The sequence below is a fragment of the Mesoplodon bidens genome, assembly GCF_964165515.1.
Source record: "Mesoplodon bidens genome assembly, chromosome: 6".
NCBI classification, from domain to species: Eukaryota; Metazoa; Chordata; class Mammalia; order Artiodactyla; family Ziphiidae; genus Mesoplodon; species Mesoplodon bidens.
Genome location: NC_138162.1, coordinates 1,162,140 through 1,175,945, shown reverse-complemented (window position 1 = coordinate 1,175,945; position 13,806 = coordinate 1,162,140). Strand labels below are relative to the sequence as shown.

Sequence of the window (13,806 nt, the reverse complement as noted above, 5' to 3'; positions counted from 1 at the left end):
GGCACAGCCCAACCCTTGCCTCTCGCCCTCACATCCAGCCACGTGGGCCTCCTGAAGCTGATGCAAATAGGCCACGCTTAGTCCCACACAGCAGCTCAAGGTTGAAGGTCCTCTGCCTGACCCTCCCATGCAGGTCTCTCCTTGAGGGCGGGCGCGCACACACACGTCCACACAGGCCCTGGCCTCTCTCCATACCCTTACCCATTTTGTTTTCCTGACCTCCTCCCAGGTCTGTTTACCTGTCTGCTCTATGAGGGCTAGGAGCTCTGACTCCTCCGTGGGACCCCCAACTCCTAGCACAGAACTGGCACCAAGTTCGCGCTTACGGTATTTTTGGAATTAACTCGCTATATCATCTTTGGATACACTATTCCGTGGTCGTTTTCAGTAGATGTAATCCCGTTAGCAAAGCCCCACCCTCACAAATAATACTAACTAATCATTATGTCTATGAGAGCTTGGAAATGAGGCGGACGACCCAGGCCGGGCCCGCGGGGAGGAGCGCTAGCCGGCGCCCGCGTTCGCGCCGCCGCCTCGCCACCCAATGTCACGGAGCTGGGCCTGGGGAGCGCGCGGCCGGCTCCGCTCCCTGCCCTCCGCCCGGCCCTGCGCAGGCCCGCCCGCCAGGCCCCGCCCCGCCCCGCCCCATCCGGCCCCGCCCCTCCGCCCGGTCCGGCGCCGCTCTGCCCCGCCGGCTCCCCGCGCCCCGCCTTCCATGGTGAACCTAGGCCTGTCCAAGGTGGACGACGCCGTGGCCAAAAAGCACCCGGTGAGAAGGCTGGCCTGGGACGCGGGCCCCTGACCTCAGAAGCTGACCTGAGCGGGGCGGGGGCCTCGGTGGGAGTGTGCCCTTATCAGGGAAGAGAAGAGGGACAGAGGTGGGGGACCCTCTTGCTGTGGAGATCGAGGCATCCTGGGTGGGCATGGGGGCAGGTGGGATGGTCCAGGCCCCCAGGGCCTCACGATGAGTGGTCCCCTCCCCCAGGGGCCGGAGTGTGCCCAAAGGAGGGACGGGGAACTGAGCCTTAAACCCCCTTCCCCATCCCAGGGCCTTGGGGAGTATGCCGCGTGCCAGTCGAACGCCTTCATGAAGGGCATTTTCACCTTTGTCACAGGTAGGCTGGGTCCAGGTGTCTGTCCTGGGGTGTGAAGAGACTTCACCCTCCTGTCTCACCCTGACTCCCCAGCAGGTGGCGCCAGGTCGCCAGCCCGCAGTGCTCGGAGCCTGGCAGCTGTCGCGAGCACTTAGGCCGAGAGCCCCGGTGGTCCCCTGGCCAGCCCCGTGGACGGGCTGGCTGATGCGGACCATGGCTCTTGGCAGGCACCGGTGCGACCGTCGGCCTGCAGATGTTCGTTCAGAGGAAGTTTCCGTACCCCTTTCAGTGGAAGGTGCTGGTGGCCGTGGGTGGGTACTCCAGGGCTGGTGCCTGGCTCCCCTGAAATGCACCCCCGTTGCCGCTGGCTCCTCAGCAGAAGTGGATCCCACTAGGGGTGGGGGGCTGTGGTTCCGGGCTTCCCTGCCTCCGGGGATGGGGCTCCAGTTCTCAGTGGGAGCCCTGCTGGACCCCACCGCCCCCATCTGCTGGGAAGAAACCTGCACCCTGCTCCCTTCCCCTGACAAGTTCAGAGGCCCCGCCCCCCTGCCCACTGGCCCCTGCCCCCCTCTCCCCAGTCGCAGGCTCAGTGGCCAGCTACTGGGTGACCCGAGTGGAGTCGCAGAAATGCAGCAACCTCTGGCTCTTCCTGGAGACAGGGCAGCTCCCCAAAGACATGGCCACAGGTGAGGGTCCCGGGGGCAGCAGGATGCGGAACCAAAGCTCCATTCCCCGGGCGCAGGCTGGACAGGCCTGTCCCCCGGACACGCACATGGGGGTGGGGGCGGGACAGAACTTCCAGGCCCTTGTGCAGGAGGAAGACCCAGGAGGGGCTGGGTGGCCCTGGGAGGGGCGAGTGCAGAATGAGGAGGATGGGCACCCCAAGAAGAGCGGCCGGGTTGAGAGGCCCCGCATTGGACATCAAGCTGATTGATCTCAATCCTGGCCTCCACTGCCTGCATCCCTCCTGTTACAGGCCTCAGTTTTTGCCCCGGTAAAATGGGCACAGGGACCGGGTGCAGCTTTGGGGTGTGGTTCTAGCTGTCTCCCTTTGCCTCTTACAGATCGGCACAGCTAGGAGAGCTCCAGCCAGGGCACAGAGGACCTGGGGCCAGAGAGTTCTAGAACACAGCCCTCAGCACCTCTGCACCCCAGGCTGACCTCCCCACACCCATGTCCCCTGCACACATGCATAGCTAGCTCTGTCAGACCTGTGCAAACTGCTCCTGCCCAGCCTGGATGCCCAGAAGGTCAGACCAGGAGGTGCTCCCCCTGGGGTGGGTGGCCTCCTGCAGGGCAGTGAGAAACGTGGTGGACACAGAGCTGGAGAAGACCAGGCCTGTCTCATGCATATTTGGGGGCAGCAGCTCTGGGGTAGGGGGTTGGGCCTTCCGCACTTCCTGCTGCTGATACACCCTTTCTGACCCCTGCATCCCCCCGCCCACCCCAGTCAGAGCTGACAGCTGCTGCTGGGGGTTGTGGGACTAATAAATGCCTTTTCCTGTTTCCCATTTCCCGCCTGAGTTCTAAAGCAGTTGGGAAACAAGTCAGAGCAGTAAGAAGATGAGAGAGGGCTTCCCTGGTGGCGCAGTGGTTGAGAGTCCGCCTGCCGATGCAGGGGACACGGGTTCGTGCCCCGGTCCGGGAAGATCCCACATGCCGCGGAGCGGCTGGGCCCGTGAGCTATGGCCGCTGAGCCTGCGCGTCCGGAGACTGTGCTCCACGACGGGAGAGGCCACAACAGGGAGAGGCCACAACAGCGAGAGGCCTGCGTACAGCGCAAAAAAAAAAAAAAAAAAGATGAGAGAAATGTCACCTCGGTACCATACAGCTGATTGGAGGAGGTGCCAGGGCAGTTCCTAACACTGAACCCCAGAATTAGACACTCTGGGCAGCCCCATGGGCCCTCCGTGCGGGGGTGTGCTTCTGTACCACCTGGCACAGATAAACAGAGCAGACGGTGTGCAGCCAGGCAGCACCTGGCTTCCAGGAGACAAGGGACAGGAAGTGGCCGTGCCTACCTGCCTATCATTCCAAACCCACCTATCGATTAAGTCACGTCTCCCCTGGGGAGGAGGAAGTGAGTGGTTCAGGAGGCCAGAGTCAGCTTACTGGAGCTCTGTCCACATGGAGGAGTGTTCCTGGGTGGGCAAGACTGCCCACCGCACCCACCCCCAGCAGAGGGAGAGGCAGAGATTATATAAAACCTGGGCAAATCATCGTCCTTTATAGCAGGCTTCCCGGGAACACTGAAGGCACACAGGGCCGTGCTGCTCCAGCCCCAGCTCCGCCCCTGCGCCTGCTGACCTAGCCAGTCACGCAAAAGAACATCTACTGCACACTCACTATGCACCAGGGAATCTGTTCGTGGGAAGGCAAAATGACAGGAAGCCCAAGATAACCATGGCATAAGCAAGCTAGAGTTTTCATTTTCTTTCATGGAAAAGCTCAAGTGGGTGGTCTGGGGCTGTATGGAGTCAGGGATCCAGGCTTCTTTTAGCGTGTTGCGTGCTGTAACGGCCCTCATTCCAAATCCACCTCATGGTCCCAGACAGCTGTGCTGACTCCAGCCATCAGGTCTTCATCCCTGTCAACAGGAAAGAGAAAGGGGGAGGAGGAGGGCAGTTCACTCACTTCTCTGAACACTGCATTGGCTAGAAATAAGTCATGTGGGACGCCTAGTGCAAAGGCACCTAGGAGGGCAGCTTGCTCTGGGCAGCCTCGTGCCCACTAAAATTCAGGGGTTCTCCATCTGAGGAAAGGAGAACCAGTATTGGGGGACAGGCTGCCTCACACCCTGGGAGAACACGGGCATCAAGGAATAGACCCTGCCCACGGCAGGCCCTCCCAAGCCCCCGAGGGAAAGACCTGGGCTCAGGGGGAGGGCAGAGGGTGAACTCTGAGTTTCAGAGGGGACTGGACTCACTTTTTAAAAACTGAGAGTAACCAGAAAAGTAAAGGATCTGTTTGAGAGGTCACAGAGAAAGATGGGTGCTGTAACAGCACGTGGGTGAAGACGATTGTTATGGCTGAACTGTGTCTCCCACAAACTCACAGTTTGCAGCCCTAGCCCCCAGGACCTCAGAATATGACTGCATTTGGAGACAGGACCTTTGAAGGGGTGATTAAGTTAAAATGGGGATGGGTCCTCATCCAGTCTGACTGGTGTGCTTATACGAGAAGGCGATTAGGACACAGATGAGTACAGAGAAAGACCCCACGAGGACACGGCCGTCTACAAGCCTGGGAGAGACACCTCAGGAGAAACCAGCCCTGCCGACACCTTGATCTCAGACTTCAAGCCTCCAGGATGCGAGACAATAAATTTCTGTTGTTTAAGCTGCTCGCTCTGTGGTGCTTTGTTAGCAAAGTCATGCAGGTTGGAAGAAGTAACCCATCTGATGTGCACCCCTGGAATCCCAGGCTTGGGCCACATGGCTGTAAGGGAAGCTCGTGCTGGGGGCGCAGAGGGAGGGAACTGACTCCTCCTGGAGTAAGTGACAGCTAAAGCTGGACCCAGGACTTCCCCAGGGAAGTGGGGGTGGAGCAGGGAAGGTCAGGGAGAGATGGGGTAGTCAGGGCCGAGGCTGGGGGTCTCACGAGCCAGGTCACCAGGGTTGGAGTTTGAACTTGGGGTGGGGTAAGGGAATGGGGGTGTGGGGGGATGGGGAGGGTGCAGTGGGGCCACCGTGGGGTGCAGTGACACCGCCAGTCACCCCCCTGTGGAAGAAAGCTGCCTTGACGAAGGCATCACACCTGGGCGGAGAGCAACCCCGAGGCTGGCTGGGGGCAGAGGGTGGGGTCATCGGGGTGGGCCAGGAATTCCCGGGTTCCCTGGGCGTTGAGAACCTCAGCCCCCGTCACAATGGGCCGAGATTCCAGGGACAATCTGAACTGTGGTTCTGCGGGGTAGGCTCAGCACAGAGAGGGTGGGAGGTGCGGACGGGCCCTGGAGGACCCCGTGGGCCACCGTGAAGATTCGTAGTGAGGCAGAGATGGGGGAGCAGATCCAGGAGCTGAAGACCATCACTCGGCTCCAGGGTGCGGCCGCTGCTGGGGTGACCCAGGGGCTCCGCGGCTCCTGGGGAGAGGACTTACGATCTTAACACGGGGACGGTCCAGGGCATATGGACTGGGGGCCGCTCTCCTGCTCACCCCCAAACAGAGCTGGGGGGAAGGGATCGGAGGGGTCTGCCATGCAGGAGCCAGGGGGAGGAGGAGCTGGGGGCTTCAAGGAGATTTGTGGGCACAGTGGCCTCAAAGCCAGAGGGGACGGGAGGGGATCCACCCACTTCTGTGGCTAGAGGGTCTGGAAGAAATCACGGGCCTGCCCGTCCCTGGCTTGCACCCCGCCCTCCCCACCTCCCAGCACTGCCGTCCACTGAGAGCCGTCCAGATGAGCACTGCTGAGCAGCAAGGCTGCCCCCATGCAGGCTGGGAGGAAGGAGCGCGGCCTTGGAGACAGCAAACTCATGCCCCCACCTCTGTCCTCCCCGGCGTGGAGCCTACCCCACCCGGGAATCCCGGCCAGGCCCTTGGCCCTTGGCCTACATCCTGGCTGCCCTGCCCCTCCACACAGAGCAATGTCGGGCGCTGCAGATCCAGGCGGTGAAGGAGACCACGGTCAAGAACAAGGCCACGCTGGCTGTCCTGCGCAGCAACATTCGCCGCGGGTCCCACGAGTGGGCTTTGGCCAAGAAGGTGGACAGCGGGACCCTCCCTGCTACCTGCTGGCTGGGGGTGGGGGTGGGGCGGGGCACGTGCTGAAACAGCCCTTCCCCCAACACAGGTGCACAGCTGGCACCTCCTCTCCTTTCCCCACTCTAACCCCAACCATTCTGAAGCGGGGTGGGGGGTGCAGTTTCCCCACCACCCACCTCAGAGGGCAGGGCCAGGGGCCCGACAGAGGTCCCTTTCCTGGGCTACTCCCTGCAGCAGCCATATAGGGGAGCCAGGGCCCCGCCTCTCTGGACCCCCATCACATTGGAGCAGGGATGGCCCGGATGCAGTCCTTCAGCGCTCTGCCCCCTGTGGCCCCAGGAGCTGGGGTCTTGCTGCTGGGCTAGAACAGGGCAGAGGAAACCCGGGGAGAATCCCTGCAGGGGCCGGCGGCGGGGGGGACGCAGAGGGGCCGAGCCCCCAGCTCAGCCGCCGCGCCCCACAGTACGACCAGCGGACCATCTCCAAGGCCTGCGGGAAGGACGTGCCCATGAGGCTGGCGCACAGCCGCTGCACCGTGGAGGTAAGGCAGCAGGGGGGACCCGTCAGCCCCGCCCAGCCAGTGCACCCCAACTAAACTACGATGTGGAGCCGGTGGGGAGCAGAGCGAGTTCCCAGCCCCAGCGTCTGTGTGGCGTTGCCACGGGTCCCTCCCCGCCCGCCCAGCTGCAGGCGCGCTCCGTGGCCCCTGAGCACCCACGCGCGGGCCGTGCCCTCCCCGACCCAGGTGGCGCGGGAGAAGCTGCGCAAGTACGTCTTCGACCGCGTGAATATGCACAACATGCTGATCCACTTGGTGCGGCGGCGCGAGCAGAAGCTGGAGAGCATGCAGCTGGAGCTGGCCAGCCTTAAGAACCAGCCCGAGGCCACCAAGGAGGAGCTGCGCATGCTGCAGGTGGCGGCGGGGAGCGGGGGCGGGGCCTCCAGGGTGATGGAGGCGGGGCCACAGGAGAGGGGCGGGGCTCTGTGGAAGGGCGGGGCTAGATGAATGAGGCCCCCTTGGAAGAAAGCCCAGCCCCGGCCCCGCCGCCCTCTGCACTCCCAGGTGGCCTGTCCCCACGCACTCTCAATGTGCCCTTCCTCCCTGCCCAGGTCATCCGTCAGCTGGAGAACAGCATAGAAAAGACGATGGTCAAGATCACCATAAGCCAGAATATCCACCTGCTCTACGTGGACCTGCTGGACCACCTGAAAAAAGTGAGCCCCCTCACCCCGCACCCGGAGACCGAGACCGCATCCCGGTCCCAGGGAGCCCATTTTGGGGGTTTTGGTTTTTTATAAATTTAGTGATTTATTGACTTATTTTTGGCTGCTTGGGTCTTCGTCGCTGCGTGCAGGCTTTCTCTAGTTGTGGCGAGCAGGGCTACTCTTCGTTGCGGTGTGCAGGCTTCTCATTGCAGTGGCTTCTCTTGTTGTAGAGCACAGGCTCTAGGTGCGCGGGCCTCAGTAGTTGTGGCTTGTGAGCTTCAGTAGTCGTGGCTCATGGGCTCAGTAGTTGTGGCTCGCAGGCTCCAGAGTGCAGGCTCAGGAGCTGTGGTGCATGGGCTGAGTTGCTTCGCAGCATGTGGGATCTTCCTAGACCAGGGCTCAAACCCGTGTCCCCTGCATGGGCAGGTGGATTCTTAACCACTGCGCCACCAGGGAAGCCCTGGGTTCTTATTTGCTGGTTTAGTGTTGTTTTTACTTTGCCCCATCGTTTCTCATCCCCTGGCTTCTGAGGCCAAGAGATGGGTCCTGCACCCTCAGAAGTCCCCTAACATCATCCAGGGCAAGCTGCCTCTGAGCAGGTCAGTAACCTCCGCTTGCTGCCCACCTCTTCCAAGCCAGCCACCCTGCTCCCTGCCGAGAAGGCCAGGGGGAAGCCCCCAGGGGCCGTGAGCCCTGCTATGAGGCAACCCCCCTTCACTGGAGGCCCCCCTTGGCCCCCACACAGAAGAGCACAGGCACCTGCCACAGGCCAGGTGATGGAAGATGGGGAGGACAAGGACAGTTGGAGAGGAGGGCTGGAGGGTGGGTGCCAGGGTGCAAAGAGGAGCAGCTTGGCAGGTGGGGCCGGGAGAGAGAGGGAAGACCCCACCTTCATCCTGGGGCTGGGGGAGGGGAAGCCCTGGAGGGCAGTGTGGCCGGGAGGGTGACAGGTAGAAATGCGTTTGGAGGAGGGTGTGGGATGGGTGGGCATTGCAGCTCTTCGCAGCTGGGGTCATGCCCCCCAAATCCTGCCCACAGTGCCCAGAGCCCAGCAGCACTCAGCTTTGTCCTCCAGCCTGTCCCTCTTGCCTCAGGCCCCGGGTCCTGGAGGCTCACCTTGTGGCCCTGCCCACATCTCCTTCCTGGGCCCACTCCTCCTCCCCACACCCCTTCCCACTCCGACTGCACTCTGGGGTCCAGCCCCTCCTTCACCTGTATGCATTATGTTCTCCCAGTGGTACTTGCTTATCTTTTCAGAACATATGCCCTAAAAAAAATTAACTCCTGTGGTCATCTGCATTTTTTTTTTTTTGGCTGCATGGCACGGCATGCGAGTTCTTAGTTCCCTGACCAGGGATCGAACCCGTGCCCCCTGCAGTGGAAGCGCCGAGTCTTAACCACTGGAACACCAGGGAAGTCCCCCTTGCATTAAAAAAAAAAAAAAAAAAAGTGAAGATTCTACGTTGTAGTTATCAACAACAAAATACTAAGAGCTAAGATATATTGGACATTTATGAACCTGACCCTGTGCTAAATATATATCATTATACCTCCTCAGTCCATCCTGACAGCGACCTCCTGAAAGAGCCATTATTACCTTTACACATGGCAAAACCCAGGTTAAGTGGCTTTCCTAAGGTCCCACGCTAGCTGGTCAGGTCACAGCCTTGGCCTTGAGTCCTGAGTCTCTGACCTCACACCAGTGTTTTGAGGCCCTCTGCTTCACTTCAGACAGCAGCCAGCCTCCCGGGCTTTCACAGTCACCTCTCACGTGGTGAGACATCCCATCACAACTTCTTTGGAAGTGTCTCTGGACTCTGGCCCTGGGCAGTGAGAGAATCCACCAGGAAGATGCTGTTTTCCCTCCCAAAACATGTCCTTTCACCTGCTTTGGGCCCGGCTGGGGCCACATGCCAGGCTATACTTGTCCTCTGGGCTCGCACAGTCCGGGGTGAGGGGTGGGGAGTAGGCGTGGTCCACTTTGGGGGCCAGAAGAGAACGAGGGAGGAGCCAGGGGAGCCTGTGGTTGGCCCGCAGTCCCTGGACTGTCAGGCTCTGTGCCCACCTGCCCTTGCCCTTCTGCTGCAGAAGCTGGCAGGATACCCCACAGAGCTGGACAAGCTGCAGAATCTCGTGGGTGACTACTGCTCGGAACTGTCGGACATGACAGTCATGTCCCAAGATGCCATGATGGTTACGGAGAAGGTCAAGGTGAGAGCAGGTCCCAGGCTGGGGGCCCTGCAGGGCCATCTCTTGAACCTGTCTGGCCCAGGGTCCGTCGGGACACCCCCATGCCCACGCCCCCTGTCATCACTGGAGGAGTCCAGTGGCTGCCCTGCCGCCCTGCTTGCCTTACCACCTGTGAGGCTGGGCAGAGGGGGCCCCACCAGGCACCGAAGCCATGAGGCAGACGGAGAAGGCAGAGAAGTGACCTGGACGGGGCAGGTGCCACCCCTTCACCCACTCTGTGCCGAGGCCCCTGCCAGGCCAGCCTGCCCCCTCCTCATGAAGTGGGGCCACCCTGGGGTTCGGACCTTCTCAGGAAGGCAGTGAATGGCGGATTCTGGGGGTTGGAGGTTGGGCAACACAGTCTTGGGGTGTAACAGGGCCAAAAGGAGGCATGGGGGCTGGAGCCTGTGTGGGCAGCAGGTGGCAGGGCTGCAGTGGCGGCCCTCCTAACCTGGAGCCCTGGGAGGAGGTGGGGGGAGGTGGGATCAGATTCGTGTCTCCAAACGGGTGTGCTCTGGCTGCAGAGACTGGAGGGGACCAGGGACAAGACACTGGTCACTTGGGCCAGACCAGTGGTGGAGGTGGGTGGCCAAACTCGGACGGAGCCGAGAAGCCTTTAAGACGTCACCCCGATGAGGGGCGGGGCGAGTGAGACGTGCAGGCAAGGGCACAGCGTGACACGCAGTATGCGTGAGCAGGCACAGACAGACAGTGGATTCAGCCACCAAAGCAGGATGTGCTGGGAGACAGGAGGTCTGGGGGAAGATGATGAGTTTGTGTTTAGACATGTGGAGTCCACTCTAGTGAGTTCTAAGGGGAGTTGGTAGAGGCAGCGGAGGACCGGGGCTGGAGAAAGAAATCTGTGAGGCACGTCCCAGGCGGTCCCTGAGCCTATGGCTGCAGCCGGAGTGACCCCAGCTGGAGGAGTGTAACTCAAGGGAAGGCTCAGAGGCCAGGCGGCGGGGGGGTGGGGTGGGGGGTGGCATCCCAGAGGAAGGCAGAACACAAGGGGGAGGGTGATGGTCGCAGGCAGAGCGTCCCAAATCAGGAGGACGGGGACTGACACTGAACTGGATCGGCACCCTGGGTGGCCTTGGTGGGACAGACCCCCGTCCCCCTTCCTGTGTCCCCAGATGAACATGAGGCAAGGGGAGGCCACCTTCATCAAGGAACGCCAGGCACGGGAGAACCGGCTGAACCAGCAGAAGAAGCTCATTGACAAGATCCACACCAAGGAGACCAACGAGAAATACCTCTGGGTGAGTCCGGGCCACGTCAGGCACAGCAGCCCCTGCGCCACAGAGGACACCCCTCACCTCCTCCTCCCCCTCCTCAGGGCCTGCGGGACTTGCACTTCCCCTCCAACCTGATGGGCCCCGAAACTCTGAAAGGTAAGCGCTCAGCTCCCGCCACCCCAGCCAGGGTCCCGAGAGGGGGGTCACCGTGAGGTGGGGGTAACCTGCAGGGGCCGGGGTGAGGGAGACCGACGAGCCCCGGCCCCTCCCTGGCTAGACCTGCACCGGTGCACACCAACAGTCACAGCGCATGCTTCAAGGTGCTGCTGACGGCTCTGGGCTCTTGGCCAGGGGTGGCTGAGCCCCTGGCTTCTCAGCTGTAAAATGCACTCGGCGATGCTCCTGGCACCCCTGAGCCGCCTCTGAGAAGCCCCACTAAGCCCCACTGTGCCAGGCTGCTTTTGGTCCTCCTCTGGATGGAGCTGCCTTGGGGCATCCCTCGAGGGCTGGCCAAGGAGGGAGCCAGTTAAGGTGAAGGCGACTCTGACGGGTAACCAGCTCTTGGGTGGCCTCCCCTGACGACGTATGGGGGCATCCGACGGCCTCGTGCAGAGCTCCCACAGCATTCCTGCATGCCGGCTGACCTTCCCCTCTGCTGTGCCCAGTGAGGAGAAGGGAGACCTCCAAGGCTGATATCGAATACCAGACGGACGTGACGGCTTTGCTGGAGAAAGTCAAGACTGCTGTGCGGTGTTCTCACCTCTGGGTACTGCTCCCTGGCACTCCTGGGGTGTGGGCAGAAGGACGGGTGGGGACCCTGCCCCAGCCCAAGGGCCAGCTGAGCTGGGCCAGGCTTTGCAGACACTTTCGGCATGAATGGACACACAAAGCAGCGGCCCCACAGCTCAGAGTGGCGGGCAGTCCGGGGACGCAGCTGGCAAATCCAAGCCGTGTTCCAGGGGCTGCACAGAGCCTGCTGGAATTTGAGGATCAAACCCCGAGGAGGTGGCCTTCACCTCTTAACTCCTTCCCCTTCCCAAACCAACAGCATCATGACAACCAGCTGCCTCTCCGCCCCACCCCCTTTACTTTAATCCGCCCTGGATTTATTATTAGGAAGCCTTGAGCTCCTGTCCCTGGTCCTGACGTAAGCTTGTCACCCTTGGACGAGGGACTCAAAGCCGTGCAGTCTCTTGGCGGTGGTCTCTCTGGCTCTCCCTTGGGGTCATCTGGCCCCGCTGCCTGTCACGAGGGTGACACACACAGAGGGCCTCAGGTCCTCAACGCCCAGCCACGGTCAATGTTACTGACCACTGGCCCCGCCAGGACATCGGCGGCCGCTTCCTGGCTCAGAGGAGCACGGAGGAGAACCTGGCACTGCAGGTGGCGGATGGTGAGGGGAGGCGGGCGCAGCTGGAGGCCGTGATGAAGGAGCTGGCGACGGAGGAGGTGATGCTCAAGTTCCACCCGACGCCCAGCTCCAGCAGGTACCCGGGAGCCCCTGACTTCCTCCTCACTGACAGCCCCGCGGCTGGCACCAGGCTCGGAGCTGAGCGCACCCGCTGCCGAGGGGCCCCAAGTGCCCGCATGTGAGCTCCTGAGCCCGAATTAGCACAGCACCCGCTCGGGACTCTGCTACCTTGCCCTCGGTCCGCTACCCACCTCCCTCATCCTCAACAGCTTGAAGTCTGTTGAGAAGAAAATGAAGGACATGCTGAAGGAGGAGGAAGACCGGCTGCAGCGGGCCCACGCCAAGACGGCCAAGAGCCAGAAGCTGCTGTTGACCATCCAAACTGGCATCGACAACCTCCACATCCGCCTGATCGGCGTCCCCCTGCCCACGGCCCAGGTACCAGGGAAGCGTGGAGGAGCCCCCAGTACAGAGGGTCCCCTGGAGGGGCCAGAGGGGGACGACTTGTTCCTCCTGGCCACAGAAAGAAGCACTGCCCTCCGACACCCTGGATGTGTACAGCAAGCTGGCATCCTGCGAGGGGAAGCTGCTGTACCTGGCTGACCGAGTGCAGATGCTGCCCAGGACAGAGGAGGTAGCCCTGGCCCGGGGGGTGCCCACACGCCTCGTGTGCCCTCGGAGCTGACAGTCCCCATGCCCTGCAGGTCCACACGAAGGTGAGGGATGCCCTGGAGTCCTCGACCCTGAAGGGGAAGCAGAACACCAGGATCAGCTTTGAGGACATGGAGGAGGATGTCGCAGGCACAGGCCGCCCAGCAGCTGGTGGTGGGCCTGAGCTGTGCAGAGGCAGAGGTTGGGGACGGCGCTTGCTGCATCTGACTAGGGCAGCCTGGAGGGACAGTGGGGGCTAAAGGGATAGAAAGGGTGTGTCAGTTGCACCCACAGGATTTTTAATTTATGGAGGTGACTTGGCGAAGTTAATGCCATTGAAAGAACTTACCACCTTTTGTGACACAGGGAGGCACCAGTGCCAGTAGGCAGGCAGGGTGGAAGGCCTTGGCCAGGGCCCTTATTGGGGTTTCTGTGGGAAGGGCAAGGCAGGGCAGGGCACACAGCTTAAGATACGCCCGTTCGAATGATTCCAGCAGGTTTGGGGCACAGGAGCTGTCCCCAGTTGCCTGGCACCTGGCCCTGGGTGATTCAGGCTTGGGGTGTGCGTTAGACAGAGGTGGTTGGGTGTGGGCTCTGGAAGGGCTGGGTGAACCCTGGTCTGTCTCTCCCCCCGGCTGTGCGAGACCTCAAATGCCAGAGCATCAGGGACACAGAAAGTAAGAAATATACGTCGTTGGTACAATTGGCCCTGCGGTGAACGGACGCCAGGGGACAATCCAGCATCTGGGGACCCTCGCGGGGCAGACGGGCTGCGGGCGCAGCTGCCCTCCCCCCCTCCTTTGCAGATACCTTCCAGTTCGCCGACGTGGACCACAGTTACGTGCCCTCGCGGGCCGAGATCAAGAGACAGGGCCAGCGGCTGATAGAGGGGAAGCTCAAGGTGGCCAAGAAGAAGAAGTGACCGGAAGAGGAAGAACCCGCCTCGCCAGCACTCCCCGCCCCCATGCTGTCACTGGTTACACAAATAAACATTTTTCCAGGACTGCGGGGCACCTGAGGGGACGCAGATGTGGGGGACAGCGTTGGGAAGTCTGCGGGGAAGTGGGGTGTTCGGTGTGGATCTGGGTGCAGGGGTAAGAGTGAGTAGGGGGTCCGGGCGGGGATGCGGACGGGGGTCTGAGCTGAGCTGAAACCCTGGGGGCAGTTCGTAAGGCTGGACTGCGGAGTCCAAAGCCCCGCACCTGCACCGCCCGGCGCAGGAGCGCACCTCCGCGCGCCACCCGCCCGTGGCCCTAGCAGCGACCCGTAGCCGCACGCC

At 61.7% G+C, this 13,806-nt stretch overlaps 2 protein-coding genes across 3 annotated transcripts; both read left to right on the top strand.

Annotated features, from left to right (window-relative positions):
• Nucleotides 1-659: 659 nt before the first annotated feature.
• On the top strand, nucleotides 660-4,433 carry TMEM141 (transmembrane protein 141). 2 transcript variants are annotated; one of them, XM_081237647.1, is made up of 5 exons: nucleotides 660-769; nucleotides 1,049-1,115; nucleotides 1,322-1,405; nucleotides 1,673-1,780; nucleotides 4,278-4,433. In XM_081237647.1, exons 1-5 carry the CDS (start codon nucleotides 716-718, stop codon nucleotides 4,283-4,285), a joined length of 321 nt encoding a protein of 106 aa, XP_081093773.1. In that variant the 5' UTR covers nucleotides 660-715; the 3' UTR covers nucleotides 4,286-4,433. The 2 variants fall into 2 exon arrangements, with proteins under 2 accessions (XP_081093773.1, XP_081093772.1); XM_081237646.1 differs by lacking the exon at nucleotides 4,278-4,433 and adding an exon at nucleotides 2,159-2,605.
• A 309-nt stretch (nucleotides 4,434-4,742) lies between these two features.
• Nucleotides 4,743-13,792, top strand: CCDC183 (coiled-coil domain containing 183; the record flags this gene model as incomplete). Its single annotated transcript, XM_081237070.1, has 15 exons — nucleotides 4,743-5,003; nucleotides 5,072-5,135; nucleotides 5,674-5,795; nucleotides 6,259-6,336; nucleotides 6,541-6,708; nucleotides 6,906-7,010; nucleotides 9,090-9,212; nucleotides 10,364-10,489; nucleotides 10,567-10,621; nucleotides 11,131-11,231; nucleotides 11,792-11,952; nucleotides 12,146-12,314; nucleotides 12,400-12,510; nucleotides 12,581-12,677; nucleotides 13,334-13,792. The coding sequence occupies 15 exons, from the start codon at nucleotides 4,743-4,745 to the stop codon at nucleotides 13,447-13,449; spliced, it is 1,857 nt and encodes a 618-aa protein (XP_081093196.1). The 3' UTR covers nucleotides 13,450-13,792.
• Nucleotides 13,793-13,806: the final 14 nt, after the last annotated feature.

What these genes read in the sequence shown, in the direction of transcription:
- TMEM141 (XM_081237646.1), top strand. Translation starts at nt 716, where the DNA reads ATGGTGAACCTAGGCCTGTCCAAGGTGGACGACGCCGTGGCCAAAAAG. An exon ending in CCGTGGCCAAAAAGCACCCG is followed by an intron (nt 770 to 1,048) that starts GTGAGAAGGCTG and finishes TCCCCATCCCAG; the next exon opens with GGCCTTGGGGAGTATGCCGC. An exon ending in CATTTTCACCTTTGTCACAG is followed by an intron (nt 1,116 to 1,321) that starts GTAGGCTGGGTC and finishes GGCTCTTGGCAG; the next exon opens with GCACCGGTGCGACCGTCGGC.